This window comes from Salvia hispanica, chromosome 2 (genome assembly GCF_023119035.1).
Source record: "Salvia hispanica cultivar TCC Black 2014 chromosome 2, UniMelb_Shisp_WGS_1.0, whole genome shotgun sequence".
Taxonomy (NCBI): Eukaryota; Viridiplantae; Streptophyta; class Magnoliopsida; order Lamiales; family Lamiaceae; genus Salvia; species Salvia hispanica.
The window spans coordinates 39,146,860-39,166,657 of NC_062966.1; the positions used below are offsets into that span (position 1 = coordinate 39,146,860).

Sequence of the window (19,798 nt, forward strand, 5' to 3'; positions counted from 1 at the left end):
CAATTTTTGGGCTAAATTAAGTGATGCATAAATCTATTCCTAAATCCCATATGTATGAATTTGGTAACTTGATGGTGAAATGTATCAATTTATATTGCGAAAGGTACAATCTTGTAATAATATTTAATTACTATATCATTTTAGTTTATTCTACATTATCGTGTGATTTATTGTGAAAGGGACGAGCCATGTTATCACATGAGAATTACACTTTTAGGCAAAGCTAATTTGTTATCTTGTAGTAGTAATATAATATAAGTACTTTAAGAAATGAAAATTTACAAAAATAAAATAATATGCATAAGGAGGCTAAATTTTAGTACTAATTGATTGTCACGTGTGCTGCAATAGTTGTTGAGTGAAACAAGACATATTCGTTTGTCGTTTAATTCCAGCAATTAAAGCATAGTCCTTTTAAACTATGGACTTCCTCCCAACCCACTAACCAAAAGAATAAAAATAAATAAATAAATAAAATAATAATAATAATAATAATAATAATAATAATAATAATAATAATAATAATAATAATATAATTACATATAGATAGATTTCGATTTTATTTAGCCTATTTTTACATTAGCTTCAAAATTCAGTTTTTATTTATTTTAATATTGTTCAAAAATGTGATGAAATATCAAATTTGACACATCAAGCATTAGATGATATTCTATTAATTCATTTTAATATGTCTCAGATTATTTGTGGTTTGTGTAGAGTCAAAAAAGAGGATACAACCAAAAAAATTGATAAAATGAAAATGGGGCCCAAGTTAAAAAAGTGAAAGTTTCAAATCAAACAGTTGCAATTTGTATGTAAGTTGTTATTGTTATTCTTGTTTTTATACAATATGATTAAAATAAGCAAAATTGCATAAGCTAAAATTTGGGAAATGAACATGAAAAGCCTCTCTAATGTTTATTTATTTGGTTTTGGTGTTACACAACTTAAACTCGTAAATAAATAGGCTCTATTTTTATGCCTACATTTGTTCAGCTTTAAAAAATCATTTATTGGCTTTGTAAAGGGCAAAATTATTGATGGAAAGGTAAAAGTTGAATTTTGAAGGGGAACATAAAAATGAAAGGTAGTTGCTGTCTAATTATGAAAGGAAACATATTTTCCTTTTTATTTTTATGCTTGAATTCTCAAGTTCTCAATAATTCAAATTTTGAATGCTTAATCCCAATTATAATGAGTAATTTTGAGGGTAAAAAAAATTGAAGTAGATCCTTGGAGTTGTCGTTGAATCCATATGCAATACCGGCCCAATACTTTTAGTTAAGGTTTAATTTTATTTTTCATCCTTTATTAATCGTCACACTCAGTGGCGGATCCATGATTCATAAACGAAGGGGGCGAAATATATATTAGTAGGTTAGTTTAGGGCGAAAATAATAATTTTTTCCGATTTTTGGGACGACGTCGGGGCAAACGGAGGGGGCTAACATGGTAATTTTATGTTCGGATAAGAGGAAATTAGTCGCACGGAGGGGCGCATATTCAAAAATATAATTATGAAAATGAGACTAACATATGTTTTCTTTTTTAAGGATAAAAGTTATGGCAAAAAAAAAGGAAAAAAGTACAGCTACAGTATAATATTCACGGGATGCCTAAGTTACAAAAACTTTGTTTTTTTTCCACCAATAATAACTAAATAGTACTACTCCACTAAGTATAAAAAAAATATAGTGATATATTTTACCAAAATATATAAAGATAGTCAGCCATAAAAAAAATAGGAGCATTTGTAGATTACACTCCCCCACTGATATAAATTCCAATTACTACGAAAACAAAAAACTGAATTGAAATTTAATAACTGTATAAATAAACAACATTGAAATCAAATTTAATCTGAATATGATAAATCCACTTGATGCGCACATCAATATTAATCTAAGTACATTTCTACTTTTATATTGTGTTAAATCTTGATTAAAAAATAATTATATTAAATCATGAATCTTTATATTAATGTGATATAGTGTTGAAGAGTATATAGATGGAATGTCGTGCAAATATATACTAGTTTAATTAAAAAAAATGTGGGGGAAATATGATGTGGAGGTGTTTGGACACGTTTGGTTTCTCGTGTGTCAGGAAGACTTGTTGTCGTCTCTAACGCTGAATTTCTTCACCGTAAAATAGACCCCAAACATGCCCTTATAATCTTTGTTTAATTATTAGAAAAAGTTATTTGGACATAATAATAGAAGTCTCATTTCATTTTTATTGTGGAACACTTCATAAAGAATAAGTAGTTTTCACATTTTATTAATTTTTTAAATTAATATTTCTCCACATTTTTCAAAATTTGTATTGAAAAAAATAAGACTTTTATTTGTGGATGAAGGGAGTCTCTCTTATCAATTTGATTTCTTTTTATTGATGTTTTGAGAAAGTAATAATAAATAGTTAAAATGGAGAGAACGTAAAGTAAAAAGGAGAATAATGTAAAATAGAGTTTTCTCTATGTTATTATGTTTCTTACTTTACTTTCTCTCCATTTAAATTATTTATTAGTATCATTTTCTCTAAACACATGCTGAAAAGCCGTCAATAAGCTGGGATGAGTATGATCTCCAAAATATTCTGATTTTTAGATTATGAATTTGGAATCATGTCAATTTTTGTACACAAATGAATATGCTTAAAAAATATTTGACTGTTATTGGCTATTGCAGTGGAAATATACTTTTTGGTCACCCTTTACAGTTACAAGCACCAAGAAAAATGATTATTTATATTCAAAATGTCATCATATTACCATAGTGAAAGTTAAAACAATAAAATAAACCAAATTTGACTGACATTAAAACAATAAAAATCATTAGATATAAAGATGAAGGCAATGTTGTTACCTAAAATACATTGAAGTATAAAACAAATACTATTATGCTTGAACTATTGTATGAGAAGAAACACAGATAGCTTTTGTGTCTGATTTATTTAAAAACAAAAATATAAACCTCAAGTTATGATGGGTCTTGCCAAGTAAATGGGGGATGGATATAGTCAAATATAGAATTTTCATTTTTTATTTCCATAGACAGACTAGAGGTGGGACTTACATAAATTAAAGCCTTGATTTAATAGTGTGGGGACTTATATTATGGGAATATAGATCGATAAAGATATAACTTTGAAGGCCTCTTAAAGTAGGATTTCAAACTCAAACTACAACTTTAATCATTACAATAGTATGCCCTTAAGTTTTTTGAAAGCATGTTAATAATTAAATTTATCTATTTTGTTTGTGTGTGTCAATTTTTTGAAATAAAAGTAAAGGAAATGTGTTTCCATCCTCCTTTTTAGAGATCCACAATCGTAAAAACTTATGTAAGATTGCTTTCATACTTTCGTAGCATATTTATAATTTGTTGTAATTTTATAACTAAAAATAAATACTTCGGATTAGTAAGACATTTTTCTTGGCCACGATAGGAAAATTGAAAAATAAAAATTAGTGAATTAAGTAAAGACAGAATAAAGATGTAGTAGAGTAGAGTATAAGAGATTAAAAAGATGAACTTTTGCAAAAAGATGGAATTACCCACTTTAGTCGAGACACCCCTAAAAAATACAGTTCAATTACTATGAAATTGAGGAATTATTAGTGTGATTTCAAATACTCCAATGATCTAGTTTTTTTTTCGATAAATCAAAAAAGGCTCGAGCTGGCAAGTAGCGAGCAAAGGTTCAAGACAAGCGGTCAGAAGCCAAGCCGCAAAAATCGAAAAAAGAAGAGTACAACATCTCAGTCAAACACAAACAAATAGTTTAAATGCTAATTATCCAAAGAGCCAAAGAAACGTCACCAGCAACAACTGGTATCAATTTTCACTCAAAAACGTGCACTAGATCGATCGACATCTGTGTTGTTGGGGAGGTTTGGGTAGCCACTTGTACTACAATGATCTAGTATTCGACTCCCTCAAAGTTATAACCATTAATGACATATCTTAGTTATTAATAATAACTTTTCATCTTTTTCTCAACCTTGTGAAATTATAGGAAGTCTATACTAACCCAAATCTTTAAAAATGATAAAAGAAAAAAGTTCATTATTTCATATGGAGTACATTATAATACCTTACTTGAAAATTATACTCAGGTACCCACTAGAATAAATACTCCAAATATAATTCACCAAAAAAAGAAATCTTCCTAACTTAGAGAGTGGTTTCTATCAAGTGCAATTCCAAAAGATAGGTAAATAACATTTTCCATAAAACTACAAAAGCTACAAAATATCTTGGCTCAAAAACCATATAATTACAAATTAAGCAACTAATTTGGCTATTATATCCAATTAGCCCCCACAAATTTCCTCTTTGGGAGCACTTCCTACCACCTAAAATTTTCCCCAAATTACATTTTCCTCCCCACCATGTATTCAATATTTTGCATTTCACCCCTTTCCGCGGGCCTTCTCTGCAAACTCCGATACTTCTCTGCAGTAAAATGGGAGGCGAAAACACATTTTCTCCACACAAAATAGAGTAGAATGTAATAACCCAAAATATGAGGGGTCATAAAGAATTATGGAAAGACTCAAGAATATCCATTTCCTGATTTGTTCATCCTTTTCTTGTAATTTGAAACACTGCATTGTGGGCATATGTATTCCAGTCCATCTGTCTTGGCATAATCCTAAAAAAATTCAAGAAATTGTGTGTTTTAAGAAAAATATAACCAATAATACCATAAACAATGAGTTTGGTCATTGAGGATTTGAGATGTTACTTTGAAGGCGCCCAAACCGGGGCGTTGGTCGCAGCCGAAATGCGCCCACTCGCCACACAAACCACAGTTGACCCAATCTCCCGGCGCGCTACTGGTGAATGTTTAAAAATGTCGAGCATTAGTGATCGACTCGAGGGTTACACAAAATCCACAATAGCTCTGTGTGCACGTCACAAAGCATTGACAATGCTTGACTCAACAGTTAAAAAAATGTGTAGTGCTTTGTACACAAACGAAGGCCAGTGTGCATATTTTAGAAGAGAAATCGGGGTGAGTTGTGGCGATTGGCGGATATTTTAGAAATATCGAGGTTTAGTGATCGACTCAAGGGCAAAAGTCCATAGAAGGCGTGTGTGCGTGTGTGCTATGAAAAATCAAGAAAGGAGAAATAGGGGAACCGTGGAAGAACCTGTGGCATAATAAGCAGCACTCGCCATCCACATCGTCGTGAGCCAATTCGTATTCTAAAAGGTAAGTTTCATAGTGGCGTTTGAGCGTATTTCCAACCCCCTGGTTCAAGAAACGAATGAACACCGAGTTTAAGTAGGAAAAAACACATAAAAGTATCAAAATCAAGAGATCGAGTTTTGGGGCGTACAGTCATTCTATTGGTGACCGTGTGATTGCGCATCTTTGAGAAAACCTGTCCTTTCCAGTTAATGCCGTTCCCGACGTGGAAACCCCCTCGTGTGACAACCTGATCGCGAGACGACAAGCTTCATCAAACTAGCTACTGATTGTTACGATTCTGATCCTTCAATATGCATTACTAGAGAGGAGTCTCACCTCCCGGTACAGGTTAAATAGGTCGAGGCGCTTTGCATTTAGTATGGCATCTGGGAACTCGGCAATGCCCCCTTGAGGGATGAGACGAGTATGCCCTCGAAGGATGAGGAATTGCATCACATCCTTGAGAAACTCCTCCTTCGGAAAACAAGAAGCAGAACGATGAAAACTGCGAAAATCAAAATAGAGACGAATGGCAATATTTACATTGAAGAGCAATTTACCTCAGAGCACACATGCAACGGGCTTCTCCCACAACCGTGCTTCTTTAGAGGGAGAGGATTTAAAGATATGACCTGCTTAGCTAATGAAGTTGAGGTTGATTTCCGGTGGGAGGCTGGTGTCGTCCCAGAATTATGTTTTGGCGGAGGAGGAGGCAAGTTAGCCTTCACTGGGCCTCCATTGTGCACATCTGCCTCCGAAATTCTAGAAAACGGAAGCATCTTTTGGTGACGAACGTGAGGGATGGGCCTCAAGGCGGCTATCTTGATTCTTCGTCTATGAGTCGTACTTGGGACGGTGACTCCGTTGGATAACACAGGTTCGTTCTCTTCTTTTTTTATGAAGGTCCCGTTTGCGACGCTGGGGTTTAGTTCGTGGCAAATAGAGGGCCTCTTTCGACTAGGAGGAGGTGGCTTTAACCAGGAAGGAGGGCTTCCGATTTTTAGATTATTCGAGATACCATTCTCCCCAAGCCTCGAACAGAAAAATAGGAGTCGTTCTGCATCTTCTCTCTCGAATGAAGCTACTGCTAATCCCTGGATGCTGGCAATTCCGAGGGCTACTAAATTACGATACGAAACATCAGGTGCTAGTTGCCTCAAAATCTGAAATCGAAACCAAGAAGCAATAAGAAAAAAAATGTGTTTCGATAAATCAGACGCTGTTATGTATCAAACTGAAAGGATCGATCTCGGAAGACCAGTGGTTGCTAAAATTTAGTACCTGTGAAGCCCAAGACGGGACCTTCATACAGACTTCAAATACTGCTGCTCCACACGCTACCGAGACTGACCTTCGAGGCTCGGATGTGGGTGGTTTGTTTTCATCAGAATTCGGCAGTGCGTGGATCAGCTCACTCTTGTCAATGATTTCACTCTTTATATGATTTTCCAACAGCTGTGAGAATAGGTCGAGTATCGTCCAAATTCAGCCAAACTACATAAATAATGACAAAAACCCGCAAAGCCGGTATTAGCTATCGGAAAAGTTACAACACATCACCTGATCGTCAAAACATGTCTGAGCACTCCCCGATACCAAAAGAGAAATGTGAGCTGAACTACTCGTTGACAGATCACATCGCATTGTCACGACACCCCGAGAAAATGTGCCAGCTTGGAGGGGTGGAGGAAGAGCACTAGAATAAGATACGAGTTTACATTCAGAAACGCATATGAAGCTCGACAATTGCAGGTCTTGCGGCAATCATTAGGTCAAGTTTTCAAGCTATGTTTAAACATAGGTGTATGTGTAACAAAACAAGATGAAAAGAAAATCGACAACAAACGAATTTGAAGACAAACTCACCTAACCCGATTGTGGAGTTTGCTCCCTCGCATCTGAATTAGCACAAATAACAAAAGTACACCAAATGAGTACTCAAACAGATCATCATTTCAAGAATTAAATTACCAATAACCGAAAAATGAGTTTTTCTATAATTTTTCTGGAGGATGCTTACTTCGATACTGAGGAGGGCATTCAAACCATCCTCCAACGAACTCAACAAGGAAGCATCCTGAAAAAATAGTAATCAGTGAGTTCTTAGTTTTTCTTCTCTTTTCAAAACGACGCTTGGTATGTTTAAAATTTTAGTGTCATTACCAAGGAGTTAGCAACTCCGCAGACGAGAAACCTCATTTTGACATCATCGTCGTATATCTTTATCTCAGGAAGGGAACCAGAAGTACTTTCTTCATCTTCCGCTGCATCCTCAATCATAGGAACGTCGACAGTGATCCTAGGAGGCTCCCCGAAAAGATTAGGGCCCAACTCATCATCGACCTCCATGCCATGAGGGAGGACACAATTATTGCGAAGACAGTAAAGCCGAAAGGAGGCATCAGCTAGTTGAAATGCATCCCATGTATGGCACGATGAGCTACAGTAGATAAAATAAAATTGGGTCAAGATTTTATGCACGAGAAACCTAGTTTACGTGAATACACCAAAGCTTCAACGCAAACAAAGCATAAGAGGTGGTGGTGTGGAAAACATAATTGAACCATTTAGTTGTCGAAACAAATATATTTACCTATGTATTACGGATAATAACGCATTACGAAAATGGCTAGCTGCATAGCACGAAAACGAGCTCTTCCAGTATATTACATAAGCAACGCCCTGCGCAGACAGAGATGGTGAGCTCGAAGCAAACCATTGGTGAATTATTCACAGGCTTCTGCATGCATGTTTCTTTTCTTGTCAAAAATTGCAAACATCTACGACAATCGAAGCTACTCCTCTTTGCTTACCTTTGAATGTAGAGACCTGGCCAACTGTTCACCATGTGGAACCTCCAAATAAACCTTCAAAATAAAGGTTTAATTCCAATCAGACTTCGAAATAAATTTGATTATGCAAAGCACGAACATCAGAAATAAAAATAGACACTAAAAACAAGAGATTTGAGTTCCCTACTATAAACTATTCATTGCGGTTAGCCTTTCTCATATTCTAGAAGTCATAATTCTTACGTTAATTATCTCGCTCTCACTCCACAAAATCATCTAAGGAAGCTGATAAGAAAATAGAATATACTTTCAACGGGTTTGTCGTAAAATGATAACTCTACCAAATCATATCATGAAACAGTTCGGTTTTCAATACTTCCACTAGCATTATCACTTCTCGGCTGATAATACTACAAAATGCAAAAGACCTAATCTTTAAATAATAGCACTTTCCATGAGTGGTTTCTTGAAATTCTAAATTCACATTTAAAGTCGACCTGTAGGAAATACTCTGAATTCAAATCATTGATCTTAAACTCCTAGGAAAAGTCACAAGCTACAACTAAACAGAAGGTAATAGTAAAAACGTGGAAACATAATGACAACTAGGTCGACAAAGCAACAACATACAGTAGTCGGCATTGTGGAGCTAAAAAGTCCGGAAACAGCTTCGGGAGAGGATAGCTCCACCCCTCCCCACGAGATTGACCCAACTTCCTCATTATCCAGCTGTTTCCCTTGCAAGTAGACGAGATTTGGCTGCCACGAATCAAGAGACTTGCGGAACTCATCTGGTGTCGGATTCTTCAACGTTTGAACCTAACAACACAAACATAACAGATGTAAAACTGCAGCAAACAACATCACATTCGACTACATGAGCTAATGAGCATTGGTTTTGCACCTCCAAACGCCCCGAAGATGCAATTTCCGGGAAGGGGAACCTCCTCCTCTCCTCCGAAACATCTTGATTTCGCGTACTCTCTGCTGCCTCCGAACACAAGACGGCGAGGAGATTGCAGGTGTGTTTCAGAGCTCCTTGGGTGTGGAACATATCCAAAATCAGTGTGTCTTACTCAAATGTGAAGGGAAACTTATCCAAACCACTTATCTCTCACAAAATCCACTTCAAAAACCACATGATTAATGAGACCTCACTTCAATTCTAGCCCCAAATTCACAACTCATTCCAAAATTCATAAAAATCGATGCTTGATCTGCAGAAAAAATCAAATAAAGCAAAGACCTTTTCAGCAACATCACCAAACACAGCTCATAAAAACCACACAAGAATCACTTAAAACTCTCAGAACACCCAAAATCAGCAGAAACACAAACAAAGATTCAAGATTGTGAACACCCAGATTACAAAAACAAGCAAACTCAACGACCCAGATGAAGAAATCGAGCAACTTACACAGCCCAGATGGAGAAATCAACAAAGATCGCAGCTTTCGCAACGAAACAAATCTCCTATTCGCACAAAGAGGGAAGGAAAGAATAGAAAACCCTAATGCCACTGCCTTTTTTCTAATTTCAACCCCAGCCCAATAGAAATCCAATAGGAAAAGGGGAAATAAAAGAAGGAAAATCGTGTGTTTCAAGAATCTTTATCAATTGATCTTGGAAACGAGTGATGGACTATCTCTATCCACCGCTAAATCATCGCCATCCAGAAAATAATTGAAGTCTTTAATCAATTAATATAATGCGGCAATAAACCAAATTTCCTTTGTTAAATCTTGAATCCTGTTTTTGTTAGGAATGTTGTGTCAGCTTTAATTGCAGCAATTTCCATTTGTTGGATTATCAAAGTCAATTTTCAATCGGTAGTTGTGTTTGAGTTTAAACACTGTTTAATTCTTCCCCTTTTTAATCATGGTTTGATCGATTTGTTGTTACAAATTAGATGGATTTTGAATGTATTTTTCTGGGCGCTTTGTACGAGTGTCGTATTGTTCTTTTTGTCTCTATATTTCCTTCATTTTTGTTTCTTTTTTTAAAAAAATTATTTCTGTATTTATTTTCAGTTTATTTTTTTAAATTATTTTAGCTAGTTGATCGTTGTGTAAATCATAAAATTGCCTTCCTTCTGTAATAATTTTTTAAATAAAATAGAAAATTGCAATATACTATTGTTTAAATTAATGATTTCATTATGTGATTGTTCATAGAAAAAAAACAATAAAATACGGTTTTTCTTGACTTTTTCTATACATATCAAACGAATCCTAAAAATTGATTTCAAATATGGCAATAAAAATTTAAAGTTATTTGATTTAAACATGATAAAGGGTGCCATAATATGTGGTCGAAGATGAATGCTTATAGGCTTATAGCATTAACTATAAATTAGTCGATTTTAACGTTGATGAAATAATACTATCGAATAATTTTAAAAATTAATAATGTTATTAGTACATTTCAAATTTGTATTTCTTATTGGGCTTGGATTTGACAATACATGGCCCATTATATACGCTAGAATATCTTATTTTAACGTGACACACCGCACACTAAGGTGATGTTCGGTTTCTTAAAAAAATAATATCAAGATAGTATAATTTAGGAATGAGTTATGAGATTATTTTAGTCATAGATAGTTAGCTAATGACTAATTATCTCATGATTATACATTTATGGTTGAGTTGTGAGATTAAATCTCATGAACTAAACACAGTACTAATTTAATCTCGTGATACAATCTTGCAAATTGAACATCCACTTAAAAAGATTAAATTTATATTTTATCACGTTTATGTAATTATAGATACAATATAACCATTACCTTTTTATCGAAATATACGTTGAACAAAATCGTTAGACATTGTTTATCAAAATAAATTTATATTAAAATAAATAATGTGTTATTGGAATAATAAAAAATTGTAAGAATGCAAACATTTATACTCTAAGATGATAATAACAAATCATATTACATTATTGTCGTTACATTTCGTTGTAAATTTATAAGAGAAACAAAAACTAACCAAACACTAATAATAAAGTTTCACCTTAAAATCAACTCATATTTCTACTCACAACACCTATTAGTATAACATACTACTATACCATATATTTCTTAAAATCTAAGTACATTACTCAATTATAGGACTAGTTTTTGTGAACGATAAAAAATACATGAGCTAAATAAGCTAATTAATTAACCTAACTCCCACTCGAGCTAAATTTGTCACCAAACCACCTTTCCATTAACTAAAAACTTCTCTACTGCAAGGCGAAAATGGGCGTCGCCGCCGCCGCCTCGGCTCTTCCGACACCTCTAGCTTCGCACCGGCCACCTCCATTGCGACGTCGCTCATGAAAAGATGCCAAGATTCTTTTCGTAGAAATTTCAATTTTCTTCATGTCATCCAAATACATTTGCTTGCTTCTGCATTCATCACTACAAAATCCTATTTCACCCCTGAAAAAATAAACAACATTATTAATTACTACTATAAAACTAAGCAACACTCTACATTGAAACATTTTCAATTAATCAATCAATATTAGTATATAAGAATAACAATTAATTACCTATACATGTAAATTTCTTTGCCACTCAATGGCTTGTGACAGAGGTGGCAAGAGTTGAGAAAATTGTAAGAACATTGATAATCGTCGCAAGAAACTCCATCTTCGGATTTCATATTTTCTTCACTCGAATAACTACTTCTATTCGAAAAAATATCGAAAATATTTTTTTTCTCGGAATTAGAAGAATCCCTTCTCTTGACTCTCCACATTAATGATAGCATGATGATTTACCTGCTAAAATTATGTGACAATGTGTGTGTGTGTGTAAATTGGGATATTAAATTTCTATGATTTCAAGAAGATTATGTTCAATTTATATACAATTCGAGGAGACATTGTGTGATAAATATGGACACACATGTTTTCTGTGGCGGTGAGTAAACTGTGAGATTGTTGAAATGGATGGAAATTTGTCTTTCATTTGAGATATTTTATAATAAATGGTGTCACAAGTTTTCCACATTTTAATAGTTTTTATGTTGTGATATAAACGTGGAAGTAGTGTAGTAGATATTAATTTTGTAAGCATGTTGGGCATTTGTACTCGGCTGCCTGTACGGATTGTTTCATGAAAAAAATAAGTTTATTTAATTTGTAGTTTTCTAATTTAATACTCCCTCTAATACATAAAAGTTGAGACAAAACTTTTGGGCACGGAGGTTAAGAATTTATATTAAATAAATAGGAGAAATGAAAAAAGTAGGAAAAATAAGAGAGAGTAAAATAAATGATGGAATAAAAAAAGAGTGATTAAATGTTTTGTCTTTTTTTAAAAAAAAATGACTCCAACTTTGTTGGGACGGATTAAAAAGTAGTATACAATACGACTCAACTTTTTTGGGACGGAGTGATTATCTTTTTTAGAATAGGGGTTTGATGAATGCGACATGGATTTTAATAGTAGTAATAGTTATTGATGAATTATGATTGAAGAATTATTCCATGTGTTAATAATTATTCATAACCATACCGTAATCAGTGAATGAAGGGAGATAGGTTGAATGTGATCGAAAGTGGAGTATATAAATAATTTTATATATTGGAGATCAATATATTTTGAGTGTCTATGAATGAAAATTGTCTAAATTTTATGGAAATACAAAAATATTAATACTACTCTTTCCATAAATACTCCTTATAAACACAAATTTTAATGTAAATTTGCTAAGGTAAAGGAAAGACATAGAAATAGAAAAGTGGAAAGTGAGACTCATTTTATTAGTGAGGAAAAAAAATTACTAATATTATAAATACATAAAGATTGACTATGAGGAAAAAAAATTACTAATATTATAAATACATAAAGATTGACTATGGTGGACAGCCTGAAATGAAAGACAAGATTACTTTTTCCCGATGTAATACTATTTTTTGGGGTTGAGTGGAGTGGTGTTGTACTTAAAAATTTGTTGGTCATTGTTTTAATTAATTTGGACGACCCTCCTTAAATATTCTATTTCATTTTTGTTATTTGTGATAATTGGACTTTATATTCCATTAACTGATTTCACTCACAATTATTATAAAATTAATACTCCCTCCGTCTCTTAGAAATAGAAACTTTTGAAACCGAACGGAGTTTTAATACAAAATTAGTAAAATAAAAGAGAAATTAAAACAAAAGTGTATTAGTGGAAAATGGTTCTCACCTTACTAGAGAAATAAATTTCATTAAATAAAAAGTTTTCATTTTTAGGGGACAGACCAAAATTGAAAAGAGTTTATGTTTTTAGGGAACGAAGAGAGTAGTATATGAAACCTGGACTGGTTAAATATGTGACATTTAATGAGGATTGAAGAGAGTAACAAATTACTCCCTCCGTCCAGCTTTAGCAGTCTCATTGACTTTTCTGCCCATTTTTGTAAAAATGATAAAAAAAAAAAATAGTTAAAGAAGAGAAATGGTAAATTAAGAGACAGAATAATATAGAGAATAGTTTTATCTACATTATTGTCTCTCTTACTTTACTATTTCTCTACTTTCACTATTTTTTTATCATTTTTACAAAAAGATGACAAAAAAGTCAATGGGACTGTTAAAGCGGGACGGAGGGAGTACTATAGTTTTTTTATGTGTGTCTAATTGAGAAAAGCAAAAGGCAAAAGACACGAGAGAAAGGAAGAGTGAATTATGTGAGTACATTATTCTTTGCTGATATAGGAAGTTGTTGGATGATTCCATAGTATGTTTCACTATATATACATAAGTTCTCCTCTCACACACACAAACACAAGAAGTAAAAAAGAACACACACACACACATAAGAATGAGTGAGAAAGTAGAAAATGAGAGAGAAGAGAGGGAGGAGAGAGAGATGGTTGATCATTGGAACCACGAGCATCCACTTACTTTGGTGGAAGCTCCTCGAGGAGAATACTGTTCTGGGTGTCTAACGCTTTTTAGAAGGGGAGAGACATATTACAGATGCAGCCAGGAATGCTGGTATGGTGTCAAACTACATGAAGACTGTGCAGAGGCGCCGAGGAAGATCAGACACGCAATGCACCCTCAACACACACTGGCTCAACAATTCAACATTGACGTTGTAAGGCAGTGTTCAATCTGCCAATTGTCTGTCTGTGGAATTTTCTACAGATGTACGAGCGCAGAATGTGCGTATGTGATGCATATCAGATGCGCGCAGGGCAGCGACATGATGTATCCGGCCGAAGATGGCGAGGAGCAGCAGAGCAGCAGCGGCGGCGGCAGAACTCATCCGAGTCACCCCAAGCATCAACTCTTATTTCTGAGGAGAAGTTCTTCTTTCAAGTGCGATGCTTGCGGCACCACACACGCCAAAGGGAGTTCCTACTTGTGCACCAGAGATGATTGTCAGCATTGGATCCACGAGAGATGTGCTTCCTTGCCTCAGAATATCCAAAGGGAGGAACACCCTCACTCCCTCTCTCTCTCTTTTCATGTCCCTCCTCAATATCTCAGATATGGCTACCGTTGTGAGGTGTGCAGAAAAAGATTAGTAACCAAACATTGGGTGTATCATTGTGAGCTTTGCAGCTATGTTGTCCATCTCACCTGTGCCTTCATCAAATCGCCACACACCACTAGGTATAAATCATCCACATCTTTCTTCATTATGTAAATCTAATTATATTGTATTGTTGAAATGTGTGTTTTTATTGAATGTAGAGAGAAAGGGATTATGGTGTTTCCAATAAATGATGTGGCTGTGGGTGAGGACCTAATTGGAGCTTCTGTAAAGAGACAAGGAGTTGATGCACATACACTCATCCTTGATCATCATGATGTTGTTGATTATAAGTTCCACCATCACAAACTTACATTAGTCTCCTCCTCATCATCATCATCATTTCAAGAAGAAGAAAATGGTGATGACGATGATGATGAGGAAGACTACTCTTGTAGAAAATCGGAGTTAACATGTAATGGGTGCATTACTCCGATATTTCTGAAACAAACATCATCTTCTTCTTCGTCTTCATCAAGTAGTAAAGATTGCTACTACTACATGAGATGTAGTATCAGCTCATGCAAATACTACCTTCACTTGGCGTGCTTCCAATTGCCACCTCAGATCTCTTCTCTTCCTCTCCTCCACCAACATGAGAATGAGAATGAGAATGATCACAGCCTTGTCCTTCAATCCGGTGACAATCGTAAACCGTGGGAGTGGGCATATTGCAGAGTCTGCTGGAAATATACAAATGGTCTATATTATGCATGTACAAAATGTGACAATGGCTTCAGTGTAGATATAAAGTGCGCTTCAATGCTGGCCACTATATATCACGCAGCTCACCCTCCACACCCGCTCAACCTTCTTTCCCGAGAAGATACTAGGAGACAATCTTACGATATATGTGATGGCTGTAATGGACTCATGTATGGTGGTATGTATGCATGCGGCACCTGTGATTTCATCGTGCACTTTCAATGCGCGGTGCTGCCCGCATCAACCCTCAGTCGTAGATGGGACAAGCACCACCCGCTGCTTTTGACACATGACGCCACTCTTAACCGTCCCGGTGATTTCTACTGCAATCAATGCGAGCAAGAAATGAATCCAAAGAGATGGATGTATCACTGCCGCGACTGCGATCTGTCCTTCCATCCGCACTGCCTTAAAACAACATCCGGTTGGTTTAGAAACATCAAGTTTGGTCAGAAATTTCTCATCCACAGAGCTCACTGCCACACACTCACCTATCAAATTCTCACTACAAAACGCCGCTGCGACGTTTGTGGTCAGGATAGGCATGAGGCTATTGGATTTCACTGTGCATCATGCAACTTCTTCCTTTGTTTCCAATTCTGCGCTGAAAATATGATCAAAGATGGCAACATTGAGGCCGTGGATTGAAAAAAAAAAGCTCAATGTTTAGTAGAGTTATGTTTTTCATACTGCATTATTTAAGTGTGTTTAATTTGTTATTTTTAATTTAATGAAGAGAGTAGCTTGCCTTTCAAATACTGAAATTTGAATGTTCATCATTTATCACACTATGAGTTCCTAAATTAAACCTTAACCTAAATTAAACCAGATGAGCTAGCCGTGTGAGCGATTAATTAAGCACCTATTTCTTTGTTGTATTAACTTGTGTTCAACATCAGTTCAAATTATATATTTTAGATTTTTAGTATTTGTTTTTTTTCAAATTAAGGGCACGCATCTTAATGTAGATAATATATATACTGCGGGGGTAGTTTGGTAGGATAGATAACTCCTCTATCTCTATCTTGGAGATATTTGACCTAAAATGACATAAAGCGGAGATGGTAAAGTAAGAGAGTGAATGAAGTAATAAAGGACAGTAAGATAATTATTACCATACCCGGAAATGACTCAATTATGAAGGAACTTACCAAATTGGAAAAACGACTCAACTATGGTGGAACGGAGGGATTAAAAGTTATTCATACGGAATTTTTGCCTAAATTAATTAACACAATTTATTACTACTGTCAAATATGAGCAATGATGGCTTATCCAACTCTCACAACTTTTCAAATGTAAGGACAGCAAATTAATGACAAACAACGACACAAAGTGAAATACAAAAGACAAAGGCAAATACATACATAAAAAAAAGGAGATTCTTGAATTGGAATTGAATTAAATGGTGATTTATACATTCTTTTCTGATATTGGAAGTTTCGTATGATTCGTTCTATTCCAATTTATGCGAGATGGTCACCTATGAAAGCCTAATTAATTTCATGCCTAAGTGGTCAAAGGGATTTGTTTGAAATGTGACATTTAATGAGGACATAATATAGTTTTTTATGTGCGTGTCTAATTGAGAAAAACAAAAGGCAAAAGAGATGAGACAAAGGAAGAGTGAATTATGTGAGTACATTATTCTTTGCTGACATGAGAAGTTGTTATATGATTCCATAGTGTGTTTCACTATATATACATAAGTTCTCCTCTCGTACACATACACACAGAGAAACACAAGAAGTAAAAAAGAAAACACACACACACACATAAGAATGAGTGAGAAAGTAGAAAATGAGATAGAAGAGAGGGAGGAGAGAGGGATGGTTGATCATTGGATCCACCAGCATCCACTTACTCTGGTGGAAGCTCAGAGAGGAGAATACTGTTATGGGTGTCTAACGCCTTGTAGAAGAGGAGATAAATGTTATGGGTGTAGCCATAAATGTGGGTATGGAAAACTACTACATGAAGACTGTGCAGAGGCGCCGAGGAAGATCAGGCACGCGATGCATCCTCAACATACACTCACTCAACAACTCAACACTTGGGCCATCGATGAGCGCTGTCCAATCTGCCAATTGTATGCCTGGGGAATTGTCTACAGATGTACGAGCACAGAATGTGCATTCCAGATACATATCAGATGCGCGCAGGGCAGCGACATGATGTATGCAGTAGCCGAAGGTGACAAGCGAACCATACACCATCCGAGTCACCCTCATCATCAACTCTTGTTCCTGAGGAGAAGTTGTTCCTTCAAGTGCGATGCTTGCGGCACCATAGGAGCCAAGGGGAGTTCCTACACATGCACCAATGATGATTGTGAGTATTGGATCCACGAGAGATGTGCTTCCTTGCCTCAGAATATCCAAAGGGAAGATCACAATCACTCCCTCTCTCTCTCTTTCCATGTCCCTCCTCAATATCTCATATACAACTACCGTTGTGAAGTGTGCAGTAAAAGATTAATATCCAAATATTGGATATATCATTGTGCGCTTTGCAGCTATGCTGTCCATCTCACTTGCGCCTTCACCAAATTGCCTCACACTACTAGGTATTGTAGTATATCTTTCTTGATTATGTAATCATCAAAACAAATTGTTGGTTTATATATGTTGAAATGTGTGTTTTTGTTGCATTGCATGTAGAGAGAAAGGGATTATGGTGTTTCCAATAAGTGATGTGGATGTGGGTGAGGACCTAATTGGAGCTTTTCTAAGGAGACAAGGAGTTGATGCATATACACATTCACTCATCCTTGATCATCAAGATGATGTTGATTATGAGTTCCACCATCACAAACTCATACTAGTCTCCTCGTCGTCATCATCATCATTTCAAGAAGAAGTTTTAGAAGAAGAAAATGGTGATGACGATGATGACGAGGAAGACTACTCTTGTAGAAAATCGGAGTTAATATGCAATGGGTGCATTACTCCAATACCTGTGAAACAAGCATCATCATCCATGTCTTCTTCTTCTTCTTGTTCAAGTAGTAGTAGTACTAAAGATTACTACCACTACATGAGATGTAGCATAAGATCATGCAAATACTATCTCCACTTGGCGTGCTTTCGCTCGCCAACTCAACTCTCCTCTCTCCCTCTCCTCCACAGACATGATCACAGCCTTGTCCTTCGATCAGGCGACACACATAAACCATGGGAGATGACAGAGTGCAGCGTCTGCTTCATGCATACGAATGGTTTATACTATGCTTGTACAAAATGCAATAGCTTCAAAGTAGATATAAAGTGCGCTTCAATGCCGGACACCATATATCACGCAGCTCACCCTCCACACCCACTCAACCTTCTCTCCAGAGAAGAAAGTTTTAGACGAGATGGCGATACATGTGATGCCTGTAGCCATACCTTGTATGATGGTAAACATAGGTATGCATGCGACACCTGTGATTTCACCGTGCACTTTAAATGCGCGGTGCTGCCAGCAGTAGATGGGACAAGCACCACCCGCTGCTTCTCACGCACAACGCCACTCTTAACCGTCCCGGTGATTTCTACTGCAACCATTGCGAGAAAAAAATGCACCCAAAGAGCTGGATGTACCACTGCCGCGATTGCGATATATCCTTCCATCCGGACTGCCTTGAAACAACATCCGGATGCTATAGAAACATCAAGTTTGGTCAGAAATTTCTCATCCCCAGAGCTCACTGCCACACACTCACCTATCAAATTCTCACTACAAAACTCCGCTGCGACGTTTGTGGTAGGGATAAGCATGGATCATCTGGATTTTACTGTGCATCATGCAACTTCTTCCTTTGTTTCCAATTCTGCGATGAAAATATGATCAAAGATGGCAACATTGAGGTCGTGGATTGAAAAAAAAGAGCTCAATGTTTAGTAGAGTTATGTTTTTCATACTGCATTATTAATTTGTGTGTTTAATTTGTTGTTTTTAATTTAATGAAGAGAGTAGCTTGCCTTCAAATACTGAAATTTTTACTTCTTCACATGCTTAAAGATATAAGGACATCTTTCTTAGTCATATTAACCGTGATTATGTGTTTCTTGGTAGTGATTGAACATCAATTCCAAAACAATATTTATATTTTTAAAATCAGCACGTATTAATGTTCATCATATATCACACTACGAGTTCCTAAATTAAACCTTAAACTCAATTGTCTCTCTTAAGACCAGCTGAGCTAGCCGTGTGAGCGATTAATTAAGCACCTATTTCTTTGTTGTATTAACTTGTGATTCAACATCAGTTCAAATTATATATTTTAGATTTTTAGTATTTGTTTTTTTCAAATTAAGGGCACGCATCTTAATGTAGATAATATATATACTGCGGGGGTAGTTTGGTAGGATAGATAACTCCTCTATCTCTATCTTGGAGATATTTGACCTAAAATGACATACAGCAGAGATGGTAAAGTAAAAGAGTGAATGAAGTAAGAAAGGACAGTAAGATAATTATTACCATACCCGGAAATGACTCAATTATGAAGGAACTTACCAAATTGGAAAAACGACTCAACTATGGTGGAACGGAGGGATTACGAGTTATTCATACGGAATTTTTGCC

General features: G+C 35.5%; 4 protein-coding genes across 4 annotated transcripts; 2 read left to right on the forward strand and 2 right to left on the reverse strand.

Annotated features, from left to right (window-relative positions):
• Nucleotides 1-4,213: 4,213 nt before the first annotated feature.
• Nucleotides 4,214-9,800, reverse strand: LOC125207294 (AT-rich interactive domain-containing protein 4-like). The gene is made up of 16 exons (XM_048106571.1): nucleotides 9,412-9,800; nucleotides 8,899-9,211; nucleotides 8,625-8,813; nucleotides 8,016-8,069; nucleotides 7,796-7,884; nucleotides 7,366-7,642; nucleotides 7,223-7,279; nucleotides 7,069-7,100; nucleotides 6,763-6,898; nucleotides 6,484-6,657; nucleotides 5,763-6,365; nucleotides 5,539-5,676; nucleotides 5,351-5,449; nucleotides 5,162-5,262; nucleotides 4,753-4,843; nucleotides 4,214-4,659 (listed from the first exon to the last, which is right to left on the reverse strand). Exons 2-16 carry the CDS (start codon nucleotides 9,046-9,048, stop codon nucleotides 4,561-4,563), a joined length of 2,289 nt encoding a protein of 762 aa, XP_047962528.1. The 5' UTR covers nucleotides 9,049-9,211; nucleotides 9,412-9,800; the 3' UTR covers nucleotides 4,214-4,560.
• Nucleotides 9,801-10,991: 1,191 nt separating this feature from the next.
• On the reverse strand, nucleotides 10,992-11,816 carry LOC125208522 (FCS-Like Zinc finger 17-like). The gene is made up of 2 exons (XM_048108155.1): nucleotides 11,535-11,816; nucleotides 10,992-11,421 (listed from the first exon to the last, which is right to left on the reverse strand). Exons 1-2 carry the CDS (start codon nucleotides 11,753-11,755, stop codon nucleotides 11,223-11,225), a joined length of 420 nt encoding a protein of 139 aa, XP_047964112.1. The 5' UTR covers nucleotides 11,756-11,816; the 3' UTR covers nucleotides 10,992-11,222.
• Nucleotides 11,817-13,801: 1,985 nt separating this feature from the next.
• Nucleotides 13,802-15,874, forward strand: LOC125207012. Its single transcript, XM_048106222.1, has 2 exons — nucleotides 13,802-14,601; nucleotides 14,683-15,874. The coding sequence occupies exons 1-2, from the start codon at nucleotides 13,802-13,804 to the stop codon at nucleotides 15,872-15,874; spliced, it is 1,992 nt and encodes a 663-aa protein (XP_047962179.1).
• A 1,101-nt stretch (nucleotides 15,875-16,975) lies between these two features.
• Nucleotides 16,976-19,189, forward strand: LOC125208057. The gene is made up of 2 exons (XM_048107605.1): nucleotides 16,976-17,792; nucleotides 17,887-19,189. Exons 1-2 carry the CDS (start codon nucleotides 17,008-17,010, stop codon nucleotides 19,052-19,054), a joined length of 1,953 nt encoding a protein of 650 aa, XP_047963562.1. The 5' UTR covers nucleotides 16,976-17,007; the 3' UTR covers nucleotides 19,055-19,189.
• The last annotated feature ends 609 nt before the right edge of the window (nucleotides 19,190-19,798 follow it).